The sequence below is a fragment of the Gallus gallus genome, chromosome 18, assembly GCF_016699485.2.
Source record: "Gallus gallus isolate bGalGal1 chromosome 18, bGalGal1.mat.broiler.GRCg7b, whole genome shotgun sequence".
In the NCBI taxonomy this organism is placed as follows: domain Eukaryota; kingdom Metazoa; phylum Chordata; class Aves; order Galliformes; family Phasianidae; genus Gallus; species Gallus gallus.
This window is the reverse complement of record NC_052549.1, coordinates 5,410,657-5,430,015: the sequence shown is the minus strand read 5'-3', so window position 1 is coordinate 5,430,015 and position 19,359 is coordinate 5,410,657. Positions and strand designations below refer to the sequence as shown.

Genomic DNA, 19,359 nt, shown 5'->3' with positions numbered 1-19,359 from the left:
CTCTGGAACACTCCCTGATTTAAACGAGTGAAGATACTGTTTTTGCCAGAGGAAAAAGAACCAGGGCAGCCACTCGTTTTCAGAAAGCTGGAAGAATTTAGAGGAGCTTTTCCAAAGTTGGGTTTCCCAGCAGAGGCGGCCGTGGTATCTTAATCAAGATACACGCACAGAAACAAAATCACGCAATTAGAGATAAATCCTGCAGTCAAACAGCAACGTGAGAATTGTTTTACTGCAAGGAAGATCAAAGTGGAGATTTTGCTCCTCTACCGAGGAGTGTCCCAGCTGGCTTACCAACTTTGTGTGCAGAAATTGAGTGACAGGGAGGAAAACCATGAGAGCATACACTTCATTGATTCTTATTAAAACCCTTTGAGGACAAGTCTGAACTTGCCAGCAATCTGACTAACAAACACAGCTTGTGAACTTGCGTGCATGCTTCTGGGCCAGCATAACTGCATGTGTACAAGGCACAAACAAAGCCTGGAAGGGTCTGCTGTGGTGGCTGGCTCCTCACCCGTTCCCATGTGTTCCCCCGAGCATGCCAAGCAGAAGAGCGAGGAAAGCAGCAGCTCACAGCTGCCAAGCAGGGAAATGAGCGTGTGCTGAAGTGCCCAGGGCTGGTGCTGCTCAGGTGAGGGCTGCAGCATGGTGACGTGCCGCAGGGGCCAGGGACTGAAAGCCCAGAAAGGGCTCCCACAAAGCTGCCTTTATATCAGCAGCACTGACTCACTGGTGCCTTGAGCATGAAGAAAGAGCTCCTTTCATATATTGGGGAGGGGTGGGGGGACTGGGATGGGGACAACTCATCTGATCCCCTTGTTCTGCTTTTCCAAAAGAACTGCTGTTGCAGCCTGTCCTGCTGTCACCGGACAAACTCCAGCTCAAATGAAACGACCAATGTGGCATTAAGAAGCACTCTTTATTACGGTGTCGGATGCACAGGGGATCTCTCCACCTAATGTGCACGCCTGGCACAAAAGATCTTCAGCTTATATGCATGGCTTGTGTTACATATGTAAAGGTTTTCCTGGATAGCGCATACATATTCAATACTTTTCCCTAAAGTTATTAACATAGGGTTCTGCCTCCTTGCACATGCTCAGCCTTCTTGTGGGGGGGGGTCTCAGTGTGCCCTTTAGTTGAACTCTTTTTTCATTAGCAGAGACAGAAGGTTCCTTTCTGTGGGATGCTTTGCTGCCTGCAGCACCAACTGCTGGTTCTTATCTTTGGGCTGGCCTTGTGGAGGTGTGGGAAGGAACCTTCTGCTGCTACCTGAAAACTGTCACAGTGCTTGCAACATCCCCTAGCTCTGCTTTTACCTAAAGAAAAAGGAGGGCTGCCAGTGCTACATGACTATACAAGCATTGGTGAGCTGTCAGTTTCTCCCCCCAAAAAACAGGAAGGCGTTCTCATTACTTCCCATCTCTCTCAAACACTCACTGATCTGAATTAGAGTTAACTGAGGCATACAGGAGCGGTCAGGTCCTTCCCATTCCTACAGCACTCACCAGGCTTATGCTGGGGGGGAACTTCCACATGTACCTGTCTCCTAAAGCAAAAGGAGAGACACTGCAAAGAAAGCCTTTGGAGAAGCAGAGATCAACTCTGATGTCACTGGAATTTAGAGAGGTTGAAGGTTCTTTAGGAGGGTCTGTCGTGAGAGGACAAGGGGAAACGGTTTCAAACTAAAAGAGGAAAGATTTGGATTGGATATAAGGAAGGAGGTTTTACACCACGGGCAGTGAGGCAGTGGCACAGGTTGCACAGAGAGGCGGTGGTGCCCCATCCCTGCAGACAGCCGAGCTCAGGGGATGGGCTGTGAGCACTGCTGGAGCTGTGGGTGTCCCTGCTCAGTGCAGGGCTGGCACCAGATGGCCTTTAGGGTCCCTTCCAACTCAAATGATTCGATGATTCTAAGTTCCTAGACTACCAGCCTTGTAAAGTCAGCCCCAGCTTGCAGTAAGTACCTCCTTACCTACACAAAACCACACAAATCAGGGTCATAGCCTCACCTGACCCAATGACAGCCATGAGTTGAGTTGCTGAAATTCAGTTGCAGAATGAAATTGCACTCCCAGAAGTGGAGTCAACAGGCCTAAAAGAGGTACCAGTATGGATGCTGGGGGAAGCACTGGGTTAATGCTTAACTGAATACAAGGTCCTGAAACAGTTGGCTACATGATGCCATGGTGGGGAAACTTCCCACATCACATGAGCACCTGAAAAATGCCCAGGAGATGGAGAGCTGATTTACATCAGTTAATGGTAGCTTGCATTATTATTACACATGTCCTAAAATTGTGGAGTCTTTCCAATACACACTGTATTGTTTTCTCCCCTACCCTTCAAGTATGAGCCGACCACTGGTCCCTGAAATGCAAAATCACTACTTTATTTCAGACATCCTACTCGGGTTTTATGTCATGGTATAGGATGAAGAGCAAATAACAACCAAGTTTATGCCTGTACTTCTTGTCAGTGGCAATACACATCAGGAGAATGCTCCCCCAGCCCTACGAATGCCTACACCATGCCTCCATTTTGTACTCCTTGCTTTGGTTTGGTAGATCAGGTAAAATAGCACAACTGTTGCTACCATTAGTAGAAATGGGTGAGAAGACACAAAGTCACATAGCCAAGAAGGAGCTTTGTCTCTGCCAGAATACACCAGGAAATAAGCATTCCCTCGTAGGAGCCAAAGGAGGGCACACAGCCCCGTTGAGAGAGCTCCCCAGAAATGCAGCAAGTCTTGAATTAAACCCAAGAAATGAGAGCGGTACGAAACATACAGAAATCACATAAGGACAAATTATTTGCACAGATGCCAGTTGCTGAACCATTGAATGTGCTCTCCCAAATTCACTGCAGGGCAGGTAGACTAGGCAACCTTTATGGCTCCCTTCCAACACCAGTGATTCTATGATACTGTGAAAAAGGAGGACAAATGGTGTGGTTGATGGAGTATTACTGTTTTGCACTTATCTGAAGGGCTGTACCTCTGTAGCAGCAGCTGAACTTTAGCAATCTGGAGCCAAGCCAGTGGGCATCGGCTGTCCCCAGCCCACCAGAAGCAAACACCCAATGCATTGGGAAAGTGAATGAGTTGGCCAAGGACATGAAGCACGTTCACCCCCAGCACTAGCCCCACTGCCAGCAGCAGCACGTTGTGCTGCACTGTCACTGCAACTTCGCACATCAGAAAAGCTCCTTCCCCAGGGACTGGGAAGGAAACCGAGCAGCGCACAGCGAAGTTAATAGCTTTAACACAGCCCGAACTTGCACAAGGTGAGCATCGGTTCAAGCCCCGCTCCAGAAAACTCAGCAATAAAAAGAGAGAAGAGAAAACCTCACTCAGAGGGGATGTGGAGAAGTGAGCCCTGGAGGCGGGGGCTGCAGGGAGGGCTCCCCACGGCCGCCCGCCCGCCCTGGCACACGCGTAACCCAAAACTGCGCTGCTCCGCAACAGCCGGCGGCACACGGAGGCAGAGACAACAGCTGGCTGTCAGTGCTGAGCGAGCAGAGCCAGCGCCGAGCCGGGATGAGGGGAGGGATGACGTGAAAGTTTCAGAAGGCAGAAGGAAAACAAGAGGAGGAGAGCTCGTGGCACGGCTGGGGTAAGGCTATTGCTGGTGTTCGGTCAACCATAGCACCTTCGCATTCAGCTGGCTAGCAAGTAGCTGGAGCTGGTGGGGCTCTTCAGGGCGAGCTGCAAAACCGGTCTGTGAGCAGAGCTCGCTGGCTTGAGTTTGTTTGCAAGGGACGTTCAGTTGCAAAGGTGGTGAGGGGAGAGATTGTAGTAGGATTCCAGAAAGCTGTGCTGCAGCCAGACTTGCTAACAAAAGGATCCAGCCTGCAGCCTTGCATTGCTCCTACAGTCAGAGCAGGGTAAGCAACTTTTTTGTTGACTAGAAAGGCTGTGCGCTCGGTTTTCTGTTGCTGCTATGGAATGTGGCCTTAGCTGATAAGCAGGTCTACTGCAGGGCATTCTCTGCAGGGCTGATTCGATGCATTAGGACTCTGTCTGGGTAAGGGAGCCGCTCTGCTTCTCTGTCTGTGTGCCACTGGGGAGCAGCTGCCAGCACAGGGAGCTCACGTTAAATCGGGGGGTGCAGCCACAGTGTTGCTCCAGAGCTCCTCCCAGCTGGAGCCAAGTTTTATCTCTCAAATCCTGAAGCAAACAGAGCTTAGAAAACAAACCCTGCTAGGGAAACTAGCATACTGTGCAAGCAAAGCATCTGTGTCCAATAGCAATAAATGGGAAGACTTTACACAGCTTCTACCAAGAGAATTCAGAAGAAAAGAAGAAGCTCAATGCAGTGTGTATCCAGCACAGCTGGTGGTTTACAGTCAAACCAGCATGGGAAGCCACTGCTCTGAGCGGACACATACACACACATACGTGGTATATGGTTTACAGCAACAGTACTGTCAGGTCCGAATGCAGAAGGGAGAAGGGAAGCAGAAAGGGAAAATGATCCCTGAACACGTGAAATTGCCCACTGTGAGCTGTGGTTGTACAGAGGGGTGTCCCACAACCTGCACTGCCACCTGGCTGCTGCCGGGCAGGAGGAGGGGGCTGACAGGCACAGAGAAACCCCATTTCGTGCCACGTGAAGCTGATTGTTGTGCTTGGAAGCCCTGAGCTGAGCCTCTTCCAGCGGGCGCTGGGGCAGCCAGCTGCGTACCAACAGGAACAGGGGCAGAACGCCAGGAAGATGCCTTCCCCATTTCACACGTGCCTGTATGGAGGAATGTTAAGGAGCAGGTATTTCCACTTCTCTCCTTCCCATTAGGGTGAAGGGAGGGCAGGTCGTGTAAAAAGACACGGAATTGGAGCTGCCTGCGTGAGAAGACCCAGTGGTTAAAAGCCACACGCCTCCAGCTTAGCCTGAGGTTCAAAGGGGATGGAGGCAAGTTTCCACCCCGCTAATGAAGGGTCTCTTGTTTGTTGCAGCTGAGATGGTTTCATGCAACAGGAGGAAAACAAAGTTTAGGGGGAAAAAAAAAAGGAAGGGGGAGGAGCAAGGGGAGATGGGCAGTGGGAGGAGAGGAGGGAAGCAGGCCAAGTTCTCCTCGTGAAAGAGAACCTTAACGGGTTTGGCTGGGGGCTCGTCCAGCGCAGCAGTGCGTACATGTGGGAGGGGGGAGCAATATGAAACACATGTCTGGATAAAGGCAGCGGGACGTGGCTTGTGTTACAGCTGTCACAGAGCACGGCCTCTCACCCTGAGTGAAATGCAAAAGCAGTTCTGGAGGTGCAGAACAGAGCGGTTTGAGCGAGCAGCTCCCAGCTGCAGCAGCAGCCCTCCCAGCACTGCCTGCCCACGCAGCACGCAGCCACACCGGGACCGGACGAGCAGATTTCCCAAAGCTCAACAATGAGTGTCGTTGTCTGGGAGCAGAGCAGGGTGGCTGACAGCAGGTTGGGAATGGATTTCCATTGCCAGAGCCATACCTCAAACACCGAACTGCTGATAGATCCCAGTACGTCTCCGAAGTGGCATTCACAGCCATCCAGCCACCTCTGTCCTAGGAAATGGTTGTTTTGCTAATATTAGATGAGGCTTTCAGGCTAGATTCAAGCATGAGCAACCCTTCGGCCTATAAAAAGTTCTCTTGTTTTATTTTTAAAATTGACCTTTTCCATTCACTGGATGGCTCTGTGCCTTCGTTTCCCCACTTCTTGAAAATGGGACTGGCAGTGAGGAGCTGCATCATGGGGTGATGGGGATTGGCTTGTGGGATGGACTGGAGTAAGCCATGGTGCTCCACAGAGCCAGCACAGTGCCCTAATGGGCACCTCGCCTCCTCCAACTGCTATTGCAAGGAACTCAGAGCCTTTTTATATTAGTCTAATATTAGGTTGGAGGGGAGGAAAGCAATGTTTATGCTGTTGTCTCAAAACCAGTCTCCAAATAGTGGGTGGTGGAGATGACAGGGTGTCCCGGCCAAATGGCTACCCAGGCAGGGCTGCTTTCAGATCTGAAGGAATGTGTGGCCTTCTCTTCCCGACCAACTGACAAAGTTAAAGCTTTTCTCCCATGACATGGAGCTGTAGTTTACCAGTTTGGGTGTGTGCTGTTAAAAAGCTGAATTCTCTCGATACTGGAAACTATTTTCATCTGCTTGGGAATGAATTATAGGTCTATCTGGCTCTGTTCACTCCTGTTTTAGGGAAAAAAAAGGGCTTGCCTGTGAACCAGAGCTAAGATTCACATGGCTGGTCAGCTACAGTCTTGCCAATAAGCATTGCACTAACAATGATGAGAGAAAACCATGCACTGATAATAATGCTGCATTTCTATAACCCTTTTCATCTCAGAAGTACATTACAAACTTAGAACAATAAACAATCAGACAAGAATCATTACATGTGCTGCCAGAATGCATCTAAACTATAACAGCACCAAGTAAACCAAGCCTGTTTTAGGACAGGAAGTCTGCAGACCTTATCCACATGAAATCAAAAGCACGTTTCAGGAACCAAGAACAAAGGTAGTGGGGTTAGGAACTGACCAAGCCTTCATGTTCTTAAGAAAGTACAGTCTTTCTTTACAGGCTAAGAACAGTCAGAAATTACTTTAAAGCAGAACAGAAAGCAGCTCTCCTCCAGCTGCTCAGCACCCTCTGCTCCACTGAGAGGCTGGGATTGCCTTCTAGGATTTCCTACCAAATAAGCTACCACAGCCCACAAAGGCTTCCCATTCCTGCACTGATCCAATTTCAGCCAGCTTATTGGACTTGACGAAGAACAACACAAAATATTTGCTTCTGCTTCCAAGCCAGAGCCTTGGAAAAATGATAACTCTACATGAAGGATGTTACCCCCTGGCATTCTGCTTGCCTGGGCACATCAGGGAGGTGCTACTTCATAGGGTCTGACATGGTCAGTGAGTACTCTGGGGAGGATACTGAACTCTCCTTCACAGGCATTGCTGCATTGCTGCTCCAGGCATTGGAGGCTTCAGGGCACCACCACCACAGGTGACGCCTCCACGGCTTCTTCTTCAGTTTTAGATCACTGTAGTAACAAACCCATGCAAGCAAAGCTGCTCAGAGAGCACAGTGAAACCAATGGACTGGAAAGTCACGCCAAGAGAAATAAAACCCTATGAAGCAGGACTGGCAAAGAGCAACCACGAAGCCATGCTTTCACCTGCCCTTACCCTGACTCAGTGACTGCAAGGCAGTTCACAAGCAAAGGTAGTTCCTTATGTAGCTGCAACAAAACTAGAGACTTACCATCTAGATATTTCAGAACATTTTGGAGACGTGGACACACAACAACTAGCAAATCCAACCCCTGACAGCGCTTACATGCTCTGCAGCTTCGCAGAAATGAAGTGGTGCAACCTGGGCATGGGATGGGATGACTTACCCAAAGTCACACAACCAGTAAGCATCCACGGCAGGTCCGGAAGACTGACTGCATTTACTAACTTCCAGTCCTGGGGCAAAACCACAAACTGAAATTCACGTTCTTTGTGCTGAAATAGGCTGCTCAATGCCACCACGGTTACGAGCAGAAAGGCGCCTCAGTGCTCTGCAGTAGATTTAAGCTCACACAACTCTTACAGTTCTGATGCAAAGCTCTTTTTCTTGCTACCACACACACCAAACCTGACCAAAGCTTTTGTCTTAAATGTCTCCAGATAGAGGCCTTTCAATGGCTTAATCTCAGAAAAGCAGAGCAACCAACTTCCGTGAGTGCTTCAGTATGGCTTAAGTCCATTAAAATAGCTCAGAAAGATAATCTCAGTGCTATGAGGGCAATTTTTACAGCTTTGTTCAATAGGCTCAGCAAGGTGAGCCTGCATTAAAAACAAATATCAGCATTTTCTGGGAATCTAACTCCACTGGTGCCTGAAGCATAGAACACGTTTCCTTGGTGCTAAATGCTCATCTGATCCTTGCAGCACACCTGCAGACATCAAACATCCCACTGCATTATTACTGTGCTCCCACTTTTCAACCAAAGCTAACAATTTAAGGCATACGGCAAGTTCTGGCTTTTTTGTTTTTCCCCCCCAAATCCAAACCCAAACCCAAAGAGATGTTACGTTCCTTCCTCTACCGGGCCCTGCAACACAGAGGAGGGCAGGGAAGCTGGATGACCTATTCCCACTGGCAACACTGGGTAGATGAGCTATTTTTTAATGAACAGCCAGAAGAGGAAACAGCTGAAACCACGAATTTCAGGCTGCCACAGTGCTGCAGCACCAACTTCCAAACTGCCAGTCACAAGGCATCGGTGCTGTGTTCACTCCCTTTCCTATGCAAATTTGTCATCCAACTCCCTGTTTTCACTTTGTATCATCTACAGCTACTGTTATGGCAGAAAAAGTTCATGACAGTTGTCTGATGAGGCATTACAGACTGTGTTCTCCCTGGTCACTCAGCCTTTCTTCCATAGCATGCTCTGTTGGCTTTGCTGCCCCAGCAGTTGTGTTCCCTCTGCTCTGAAGGGCTCCCATCCTCACTGGATGCATTTCTAAGGAACAGCAATGAGCAAAGAGAGATTCTCAATTGAGATTAAAAAAACTGCAGAGAATCAGGCTTGCTCCAAGCCCCACAGAATCAATGCCATAGGACAGCAATCCAGGCTTAGAAAGTAAACTTTTAAGACTTGAATTTCAAATATCTCAAGACTTGCCCATTTCAATAGCAATCACTACAGTTACTGCTTCAATCAAACTTGCACCAGCTGGTCTTTGCAGCTGTTGGCAACCGAGCTTTCTTGAACATAGAAACATGAGAAAAAAGGAATTAATTCTTACAGTTCCCCTCTGAAATCTGTAAGTAGTGCCACCATCACTGCTGTGCTGTAGATGAGGGGGACAAGGGAGGTGCATGGGACAATTTGTCACACAGCCAGCACTACCCTCATGCCAAGCTTTAGGGTAAAAGTGTGTGTGCTGAAATCAGTTGAAACCTGACCAAAATCTTTATGTGCAGGAGAATGGAAAAGACAAAAATCCATGAATATAACTAGCCTTTTTCATGAGTTTTAGTATTATTTTACTTTTTTTTTTCTTGAGAAATACATTACCCTTTTGCTACACTCCACAAGTAGAAATCCCAAAGCTGTGAGAGCCCTTGGAACCAACTCGTAGTCACAAGTTAAGGAGTGCAGAAGAGTGGAAAAACATTTGCTTCCTTGTGGAGGCTGTACCACTGATTTCAAACTTTGTCCCTGAAGAAGTTCAAACCAAACAAGCAACATTCCTTGCAAGTTTTAGAACAAAAAGTCCTTCATGTAGCTCCAGATCAGGTACCACGAGCGAAGGAATGCCCATTAGAGTGGGATGAGAAGTCCCTATCATCTTGGTGTAGATACTCTGTTACTCCATGTGGAGTTCTAGGGTGCTAATGACCAATTTTATGTTGTATAACCATTGTACACCCAAACTTCAGAAGCCCAGTTCTCATACTTGCTCCTCCTGTTGCAGCCCAAAGCACCATACCAAATGTTACAGCACGCTCCTTACTAGGAGAGCTTTTGGGCAGGCAGGAACAGCCCCAAAGGGAACAAACATTTGAGTATGTTAGAGCCAGGAATAAGGGTCTTTTAAAATGTATTTATTCTAAAGTTTTTCTTCTAGAGCCAAGAGCAGAAAACACGAATTGCTTCACCTCTGCCCACACTGCCATCTCTTGGAATGGAAGCAACACTGGAAACTTGCTGATAACCTCACAGTGCTGTGTGAAGGGGAAAGGAACCACTTCTGGAGCAGCTCACTTGGGGTATGGCAATGATCCAGAATGAGCTATTTAGCTCTAGTCCCAAATGTGACCTTCTCAGGTCAGAAGCCCATAGGAATGCCTCCCTCTGCTGAGCTTCACAGAGATCCTTCTGTAGATGTAGATTTTCCATCCAGCCCCCAGCCCTGGAAACCAGCTGGTTCCGATTTTTATTCCCTAGCTTGGATTTAAAAGAACAAAGAAAAGCCTTTCTGGATTGCGTAAACACACAAAATGTAATTTTACTTGGCACTGCAGTATTTAAGCCCAGCATGCAAAGAAACAGCCATGGTCTCTCTGTCCTCAGTGTTTAGAAAAACTGAACTCCGAGGATCCATTTGTTTGAGTAACCAAACTAGATGTGCAGCAGTGAACTAGCTGCCTTGTTCTGGAGGCACTGTCCTGCTCTTTTGACTTCCTTGTACCAAAAAGACTAGGAAATTAAACTGCAGTGTTCAAGTGCCATAAAACAGCGTTGACTATTACAATACACACGAGCTTGTATGTTTTGATGTAATGATATCGTCTGATATAAGAGCCATAATCCATCTGCAAGTCCCAACACTCATTTCAGGCAAACTCTCAGCTATTCCAGCACATACTTGAAGGAAAACTTTTCACTTGCGTAGCTCTGCTGCAAGCTTATTTGTTTCAATGCCTCCCAAAATTTTGCTCAGGGGAGAAAAGAAGAGCAAATATTGGTGGTGAAGCTGAGGCCTCTAAGATAGCTACAGCTTACAGGACATCCACTGTTCAGTTTATATACTGCTCCACTAGAACAGGCTGTGGCTTAAAAATTAAAATAGAACTAAGGGCTGCATTTAACTTACCATACCAAACTTGCAGTCATCTGGAATAACTTAAAAAGCATCCAGCTCTCCCCAGTGAAAACGGGCTTTAGCTCTTCATATCAACCAGTTTCACTGAACGGTGACAAAGCATTATGAATGGTGCTGTTGTACAGTGCTAAATACCTTCATTTTTGAAGGGGCTTTCTACAGCTGGAGTGCAGGAAGACTTCGAAAGGATCTACTGTGTGTTCCTTGTAGCATACAACTGAAAACTACTTACTACTGGAGTACAGCATTGCAAGTTAGCTTGCAATCGCATTGCTTTCTGGAGAGACAAGTCAGCATAATTACAAAACAAAACTTATCTTCATTGGGTGGAAGGGAAGAGCAGCCACTGAATAACACTGTGCCTGCTGAAGTAAGTGTCCTTTCAGAAGAAACACCGTTTCACCTTTGCACAGCAGCGTAACTGTCAGAAGTTCCCTCAAAGCCAGAGTTTGAAATGAAAACAGTGCCAGAATGCGCAGATAGTTAATAGTCCTCCACCTTAGCTACTGGGAATGGACTGAGACCAGATAAACTTGTTTTACTTATGATCAACACCCCTATAAGAAGGCTGGCAGCCTACTAGCATTAGTCAGTGAAAAGGTTTATTCTCTATTTGTTTTCTTCCTACAGCACAAAGGCTGGAGAGGTTGAGCCAGAATGTCTTCTGAAGCCTTTCTGAAGGAAATGCAAACCATTGGTGAGAAACTTCTCCTTAAGCTCCAGAAACTGCCCAAGGCTGACCCTGTGGAGATCGTGTCCTTCTGTGTGGTGCTCCTGTTTATTGGTAAGTTTAGTGGCAGAGGTGGAGGGGGGTCAGAGTGTCTCTTCTATGGGGACAGCTTGCTCTGCCGTCTTTGTTGATGGATCAGAACTGTTGGCAGTTGTTTTCAAGGCTGTTTTCTGAGGCTCTATTTAATTTCTAGGTCATTTTTTAGTATTCTGCGTATACCTCTGCACATGTGCAGTGCATCACAGGCAACAGCATAACTTTCCTCAAGGCTTCTCTAGTTCAGCATTAGTTTAAAAAGCGATAGCTATTTTAACAAACCCGGAGTTGCTGCAATGTTTTGATGCATGGGAGACTGCTTATGACAAATGGTATCAGGGGACCTCACTGCCACGAAAAATACACAGGTCTGAGACCCTGAGTGTCATTGCTGTGCTTAGTTCCATGGAAGCCAGTATGCTGCAGATGAGCCCATTTATTCTTCTCACTTAGTGGCAAAATCTCTCCTGATGCTCTGTGTGGGGACGGCATGGAAGGAACAAATAAGACTGTTTGTGCGTGGGAGACAAAATTTGTTTAAACAGTAGGAAAACAAGCAGCAAGGAAGGCAGGCCCACCCCCTCAGAGTACAGCTCTCTCCCAGCCTGGGTGCTGGAAGGAAGGGTGTGTGTGCAGCCTGGACACTCCTCCCTGGGCTGGAATTCAGAAACAGACACACCTGCTGATTTTTTTTTTTTTTTGCTTATAGTGCCCACTGATTCCCCAGAACGCCTGGCAGCCCTTCTTCAGACTTTTAAAGAACATATGCACGCAGGCATGCCCATGCTTCAAAACCTTATGGGTTTTGCAGGATTAAACATGACATCGTTTTCTACTGTGGATAACGTGAAGTATCCCTTCCAACCCTGACCATCAGTGTAGAATAACAATACACTAATGCACTAAGGTAGAGTTATTCTACACTACATCCTGGTGTAGAATAACAATAGGATAGCCTACTGCTTTGTGAAACAAAACCTGTGTTTGAAGTATTTGTTTCCTCAAGCTTAATACAGAAGGAAGACTAAAGCCAACCCAATCACAAATATCTATTCTTCTCCAAGGGTAAATATCGTGTACTCTTCAGAAATGGAACTGTCAGTTTGATTAGCCAAACCCTCTCTTGTTGCTTCTGACTTAACCATGGGGAATTATGGAAAGGATCTCCGTCCTTTCCAGTGCATAGCTCTGCTTAGTTGTTGCACATCATCTCTGAAACAACAGCCCATAAGGCAGGTAAAGCTATCACAGAATTATGAATTGTTTGACTTGGAAGGGACAAACTCCCCTGCAATGAACAGGGACATCTACAGCTCCATTAGGGTTCTCAGAGCCTGGTCCAGCCTGACCTTGAATGTCTTCAGTATAGGGCATCCACCACAAAGCTTTGCCCTTGCATGGTTTGGTATGCAGCTCTTAAGAGCACAAAATACCCAGTAACGACAGTAGTTCTGTGCGTGCAGGGGATGAGCTCTAGGGCCACAGTCTGGAAACCTATCTTTCAGTCTGAAGGTGATGTACAAATAAGTATATTCTATGTTTTTACTATTATTATCCTGCCTACCGAAAAATACAAGCAATTAGGGTGGATGAAGGGGAAAACCCCAATTCAGTGCCCACACTGTGGGGAAGTTAGTGTACCTAGCTCCTTCAACCTTATGAATAGCCAGCTGGCCATTCGGAACAGTTATTGACAAGCCAGCCAGCACACCTACAGCTCTTACTAAGGCCTGACATGCATTGACATTTGCCCAGATTAAATGGATGACTAATACAAGAGAGCAGGAGCTTACAAGGAGAGAGGTGGGAATATAAGGTAAAAATCATCAAGAAACTTGACTCTGTTCATCCTACTGCTCAGACAGCCTACAAGAGATGTGGGATTAGTCTCCAGTGATTCCCCCTATGTCATGAAGTAATACCCTTTTTCCTTCTCTTTCCAGTTACTGTTCTCGTGCTGATGATCATCGCTTGCAGCTGCTGCTGCTATAGCTGCTGTAGCTGCAATGAGGGTCCTGACCACAGACGTAGGAAGGCCCAGGTCCGCCCAACTGCCCATCCATGAAGCGCATCAAGAGGTGACATAACCCATTATAAAGGACATGCATGGACATCATGATTCAGTCCCATGGGAATGACTCTCTGCACTAATGCACTGGAAATAGCAATAACAATATTAATGATTATGACTCAGAGGAACAGAAACCACAGCATGAAATTCATTATTCCTGTGACACCTACTGCTGGGCTCCACGGTGTGAGCAGAAAGGTAACACAACTTTACCAATAACTGTCTCCCTGTTTGGGGTGGGCTGGGACACCTGCTTCTGATAAAAAAAGACACACTTACCCAATAACAGTCCTGCAGCTGGGCTGGCCAAGGGTTCCTTTTGTGAGCATCAAGCCACACACCAAACCACAGCACGTGCGAGCTGCCACGTGGCTAGGGGGCATCTACTCTCTTCACAAGTGGCTGATCCGGATGGGTGATGCTGAGTGCTAGCAAAACCACTGACATCTCTGGGATGTTGACATGCTCAGAACATCTTGGATCAAGCCTAAACCTGCTCTCTCAAAAGCCATGTGCAATAGACACCTTCAGCTGAGATCACTGCTGAAAACAACCGATTGTCAACCTTCTGATGTAAATATGCCATCTGAGACTCTATGTACAGCTCCCTGACTACAAATACTCCCTGCCTTCTTTTGTGTCACAGTGATGTGAAACTGTCAAAAAGAAGAAATCAGGACAGGTGCAATACCCTTTGTAAAGAGAAAGATGAAGGCATTTGAGAAAAAAATCACTGATGTTACAGTTTAATTTGATAAACGTGCTTCTTCCCAACCTCCATGTGGTAGTTAGATCTGTCATGAATTCTGCTCTTCTGCATATTGCATGTGAGTGGTCCTTAGAGCATGGGAGTTACAGGAGACAAACAAGACCTCATCCTTACTCGAGGGACCTGTATGCCTGACTCTGTGCACCATGTGCAGCTTATTTCAGTGGACATAAACAATATGCCAAAGGTATGTTTATTAGCATACACAAAGGCATTTCAAAGGAGTGACACGCAGCATGGTAATTGTCACTTCAGGGTATACATGCAGCAGCGGACAGCTGGCATTTTGACAAAGCACAGCCAAGAATGGCCTGTACAGCTGAAGTTACCAAGTGAAAATAAATCCCTATTCCATGCTGCAGCCACTGTGTATGTTTGGTTTACACCGCGGTGAACTTTAAGGAATTTCTGTAAGTACAAAGCTAAGGTGCAGACAAGGACTTTTGTAACTGGGAGAGCCAAATGGAAGATCATCATATTGCATCCAACTCTGCAAGCCACTGGGCTTTCTTTCAGCCCAAAGTGTGAGAAAAGTCACTTTACAAGAAGGTATAAAAAGATGAGTACTCATAGATAAGTCATCTTCTACCCCTTGCATTCCACATCCTAAGTGCAGAGGAGTCAAGGGGATTACACATATACACATATGTATACTAGAACCAAGTCCAGAAAGAGAGAAAAGAATCAAGTTTTTAAGTGGGATTTTAAGTATTTTCATGCTTCAGAAGGGTCAACAAAACAGAAACTTTGTAAAGAGACCTCTTTTCTCTGATGCCTATATCCAAATTACTAGAGTGCACATTACACCTATAGCTTCTCATGTATTTAATGCACTTTAAAAAAATAAACTAGATGTAGGTATTTTGCATTTTTTCCACTTGCATATTGGAATAAATCTGCAGCCACTATCACAGAGAATAACCTAAATTCATGACAAAGTTCCTCAAACTACCAACATTACTTAAAAATTAATTAAAAACAAAACAAAAACAGCAGTGAAAAAAATTAACTAAAGCCAACAACCTGCCAGGCGAAAATGGGGACATTATCCCCATTTCCCATATCCCCTATACTGATCCCTAGAAATTAAGCATTTGAGCCCCAACTTGATCACTGCAATCAAATGAGTAAAATAAAACTGTACCAGTATAAGCTGCTACATGCACAGCCATATTAAGGCCAACAAATTGCTGGCCTTCATTATACTATCCCAAAGCTTCTACTTCCAACAGATGTGTTAGGATTTACTGTGATCAACACGCCAAGATGCACCTCATTAACCTCTCTGTCAGATGTTTTTGCTCCTTTTATTTACAAACAAGAGACAACCAAGGTGACACAGAAGTCTCAGAACCTCTCTTCTGCAGGAGACAGCCTCAACAGACATTTCAGTTTCTAAATTAAATCACGAGACATGAGAAAGAATAGAGCTTACTTTCTTTTTCCTAGCCTGTGCTAGACAGTGCCAGCTACAGCAGTTAACAGAATCCCATTGAGAAATGTTTCAGCAGCATGGAACCAGGCTGTACTAACAGTTAGGAGGAAACACAGCAGGCTGGAAACATACCAACAGCTCTGACAGGTTGCTGTCAGTGGGAATGAGCTGCCAGGAGCTATTGCAAAAGGAGAGCCACAGATACGTTTCCCCAGTCATGTTACAACCTAAACCACTGACAGGCAGGGGATAGCAGAAATGGCTCTTTTCTTATTTCTCCCACTGTAATTTCATGAATTAGAAGCAGACAATCTCTTTCAAAAAAGCACAGAGGAAGGCAGACTACTGAAAAACTGTTTCAAATGCAGCAGTTTGAGTTTGCCTGGAAGAAACTGCAAAGGGAAACAGTTACTTCAGTCCTAATGATACGAGTGTTGAAATAGCTTCTTTTCCTGAGAAACACAAAGCAGATCACAGCCTCTCCAGAAGAAGCAGCTGAAGCTTCACCGACCACTTAATGGAACAGCTTATATTCTGTAACATCGTCTGTTAGGCTTCAGAGAGACTTGCTTGGCTTGTGAAAAACAAATTTCCTTCCATTGGTAACACTCATACCTTCCTCCTCCTCTCTCACTTCTCTTTAGCACTTTCCCTCTGTTATTCCCCAGTTCAGAAAGCAACAGGGAGAGTTTATACTGCTAACAGCAGTACAAGGTTCTATGACTTCAACCACTGAAAATGTCATGATGAAGCTTGGACTAGAGGATAGAGTTGTTGAGTTGTTCAGAGTCCACTTTACACATAGCAACCTCCTAACAGAACTTGTAATACAGATACAGTCAAGACCCTAAAAAGAACTTCCTCTTCTCCCCCGTTACAACCTTCCAAAGATAGAGGACATGAAAGACCTCTACAAGCACTCAAATAGGTGCATAAGTGGATAAAGGCATGGAGACGAAGAAATTAATGACATGTGAACTGAGCATTTCTAACTAGGCTCAAGGCCTTTGATTAGATTAGCCACACCTTTGCAGGAGAGCCAGCTGTTAAACATTTACTGCAGTACAAATAGGTAATTTTCATGCTAATTCTACAGCTCTCTAGGTGTAGTAAAGAGATCCCTAGCCACAGGATAAGATCTTTTCAGGCAGGTGAAAAAGAGGCACCAGAAGAACTGCCCACTGCAAACTCAACAGCTTCAGGTATTTATAAAATTGAATACAGTTTGTATTTGTCTTATTTTAGAAGATTAATTTATCCAAAGAGACAGGAGCTTTCTAAGGTCATATGTGTTTTCTGTCATTAGGTCAGCAGGGTTTGTATCTAGATTACCTTTTCTTTAAAGTAGAAGGAAGCTGTTCAGAGCAGAGTCTGTATCCTTTATACCTTTGGTGATCTGATGTAATTCCAAAATGGAAAGTGTATGCTTTGATACCTTGGCTACTTAAAAAGTAACAGAAGTCTCAGAAAGTTGAAGTGTGAGCTGGTGTTCCTAGTCAGCTGTGACTTGCTGAGGCTGAAAACACTTTACATAATTTTCATTAGTATTTGGAGTGCAGACAGAAGTGGAAACAAGCCAGGCAAATATTTGGAAATAAAGATCTCTTCCTGTGTTAAGTCTGTAGTCAAATCTGAGAGAAAGTGTGAGAAATAATCCATTCTTCCTTTCCCTTGAGAAGACTCTAGTAATGAAGCTTTAGTAAAGCCACAAGATACTCTGCATCAGATGATATCTTTTCCTTAAGACAGCTGATAGTGAAGTCATCGTGCAAAGTATCACTGATAGAGCAAGTGTGTACAGCCCACTGAGATTCCACTTCACATTACTGCTGAATCTAAGTACCTAATAGGCAGAAAACTTACACTTCTATTGCAGAGTAACCCACAACGTGTGGCTGAACAGTAAAACCATTAACAGGAGACATTTCTCATGCAAGTGACTGTTCTAAACTGCATGGAAATGACAAGCTCTATGTTAAGTTCTATACTTGCTGTTGGTGTTCACTTGTATTTGTTTGTTTTAAAATAAGTGTTCTTCTAATCTCCAGTGTGTTCTCAGAGCTTAAGTGCTCTACTCTCATTTTTAGAGATCCTTCTTTCCACTGGAATCAACAAAGGTTTCCCACTGAATGCTTGTCTTTTACGTATGGGCTATACAGCTGACAGCTGAAGGATTCATATGGAACACACTGGGAGAGATGCTATATTAAAAAATATTGACAGGCTATGATTAAAGTAAGTCTCAACTGCCAAAATCTCGCACAGCCAGATTTCCCCTCTACTGCTCTGAAGAGCTGACTGCTAAAGTGGCCTTGGTTATGCTGCTTCTGGTTTATGCTCCAGATTCTTGAATAATGACTCTACTTTTCAGAAGAGGGACACTTACCAGCACACAGAGCATGTGTGCCTATTGTGGTTTAGAGCATAGAGGGGATACGTGAATATCTGATACAGCTCTTGTCTAACTCCAGCAGGGTGGAAGGCACCATGTCATCAGTACAAGAGAAATCCTCTGCTCTGGAAGACCTAAGGAATTGGATTGCAACAAGTGACTGGGCTATTGCAGGGTTAGCGGTGATTGGCATCTTCTGCCTTGTTATTGTTGCTTTCTTCTTAATTGCAGTCGTCTTTGGGTGCTGCTCATCACCAAGACACAAACGGACTAGGGCATAAATAGTGAAGCTGAGGTGCAGTACTTGGAGCTCTGCATTTAAGCAAGAATCAGCCCAACTGCAATATGTTGTTCTCATCTTCTGTCCTCAGATGGTTGTTTCTCCCCATACAGCTTTCCCACACTGAGAGCAATGTACCTATGCCAGCAGGTTGTTCTGCACGTCCACAGCAAACCCCACACATGGCAATCTGTATTCAGGAAGTGAATGAGGACTCTGGCATTTCGTTAATTATGTCTCTACCTGATTTCCGTCTTTCAAGCAAAACCACAGGATAGACTTCCCAAGTGGTCAGCAACTACCTGAAAACAATGAAGATCTCTTCCACCACTGTATTTGCTTGTTTGTTTTTCTATTTTGCAAATGGGCACTAGGAAAGTGACCAGCAGAAGCTTTGTCTGAATCAATTCTCTAAAAGCAGCTTAAACAGTTGTTCTCCTATCATACTCAAACAATAGCCTAAATATACGATGCAAAAATTTGCCTGCCAGAATACAAATCTGTCTGTATTTGTTCTTATTTAAGATCTTGCAACGTCAGAATTTCAGCTTTACTTTCACTGTTTGGATAGTGAACAGAACTGTACTAATTCAAAATGTAAAAAAGAAATGTGATGTAGTATTTCTTCAAAGAGAGTCTTAGTCTCTTGTACAGTTGCACGCAGAGAAGCCAGGCAGTGGTGCTGCAATGTGTGACCTTGGAATGCACGTGTCTTATGCCTATGTTTTAAGCTTGGGGAGGGAGTAACAAAAGGAAAAAACAACATAAAGGAGAGACACGATTTCTAATTAGGTTAGTGGGCTTCCCTTACGTAAATGTCTTAAGTAGCCAGTGAAATTCTGTTTCAATTGTTATTCACCTAAGCAAAGGAGAATGTTTTCTCTCTATTCTCACTAAAGCATCAAAAAAGCAGCACATATCACTTGAAAAACTTGTCCTAAATACAAGTGTGAAGAATGAAAAAAACCACAAACTTGAAAGCAGGACACATGCTGGCCACTTACAGTTAGTGAATACATACTGCTCTTGTACTGGCAAAATTATAGCTTCAATGTTTTATCCA

General features: G+C 45.2%; 2 protein-coding genes across 9 annotated transcripts in view; one reads left to right on the top strand and one right to left on the bottom strand.

Moving 5' to 3' along the window:
- The window catches only part of RECQL5 (RecQ like helicase 5), a 36,890-nt gene that overhangs the window by 9,243 nt on the left and 8,288 nt on the right, over window positions 1-19,359 (bottom strand). The gene's annotated exons all lie outside the window — the stretch shown is intronic.
- Window positions 3,475-18,795, top strand: SMIM5 (small integral membrane protein 5). Of its 6 annotated transcripts, none has more exons than XM_046902069.1 (5): window positions 3,475-3,617; window positions 9,606-9,747; window positions 11,214-11,367; window positions 13,293-13,618; window positions 18,099-18,795. In XM_046902069.1, the coding sequence occupies exons 3-4, from the start codon at window positions 11,241-11,243 to the stop codon at window positions 13,412-13,414; spliced, it is 249 nt and encodes an 82-aa protein (XP_046758025.1). In that variant the 5' UTR covers window positions 3,475-3,617; window positions 9,606-9,747; window positions 11,214-11,240; the 3' UTR covers window positions 13,415-13,618; window positions 18,099-18,795.

Excerpts from the sequence above, each read along its gene's own strand:
- SMIM5 (XM_040649609.2), top strand. The coding sequence starts at position 11,241 with ATGTCTTCTGAAGCCTTTCTGAAGGAAATGCAAACCATTGGTGAGAAA. Across the intron at positions 11,368-13,292 it reads TGTGGTGCTCCTGTTTATTG|TTACTGTTCTCGTGCTGATG; the intron begins GTAAGTTTAGTG and ends TTCTCTTTCCAG.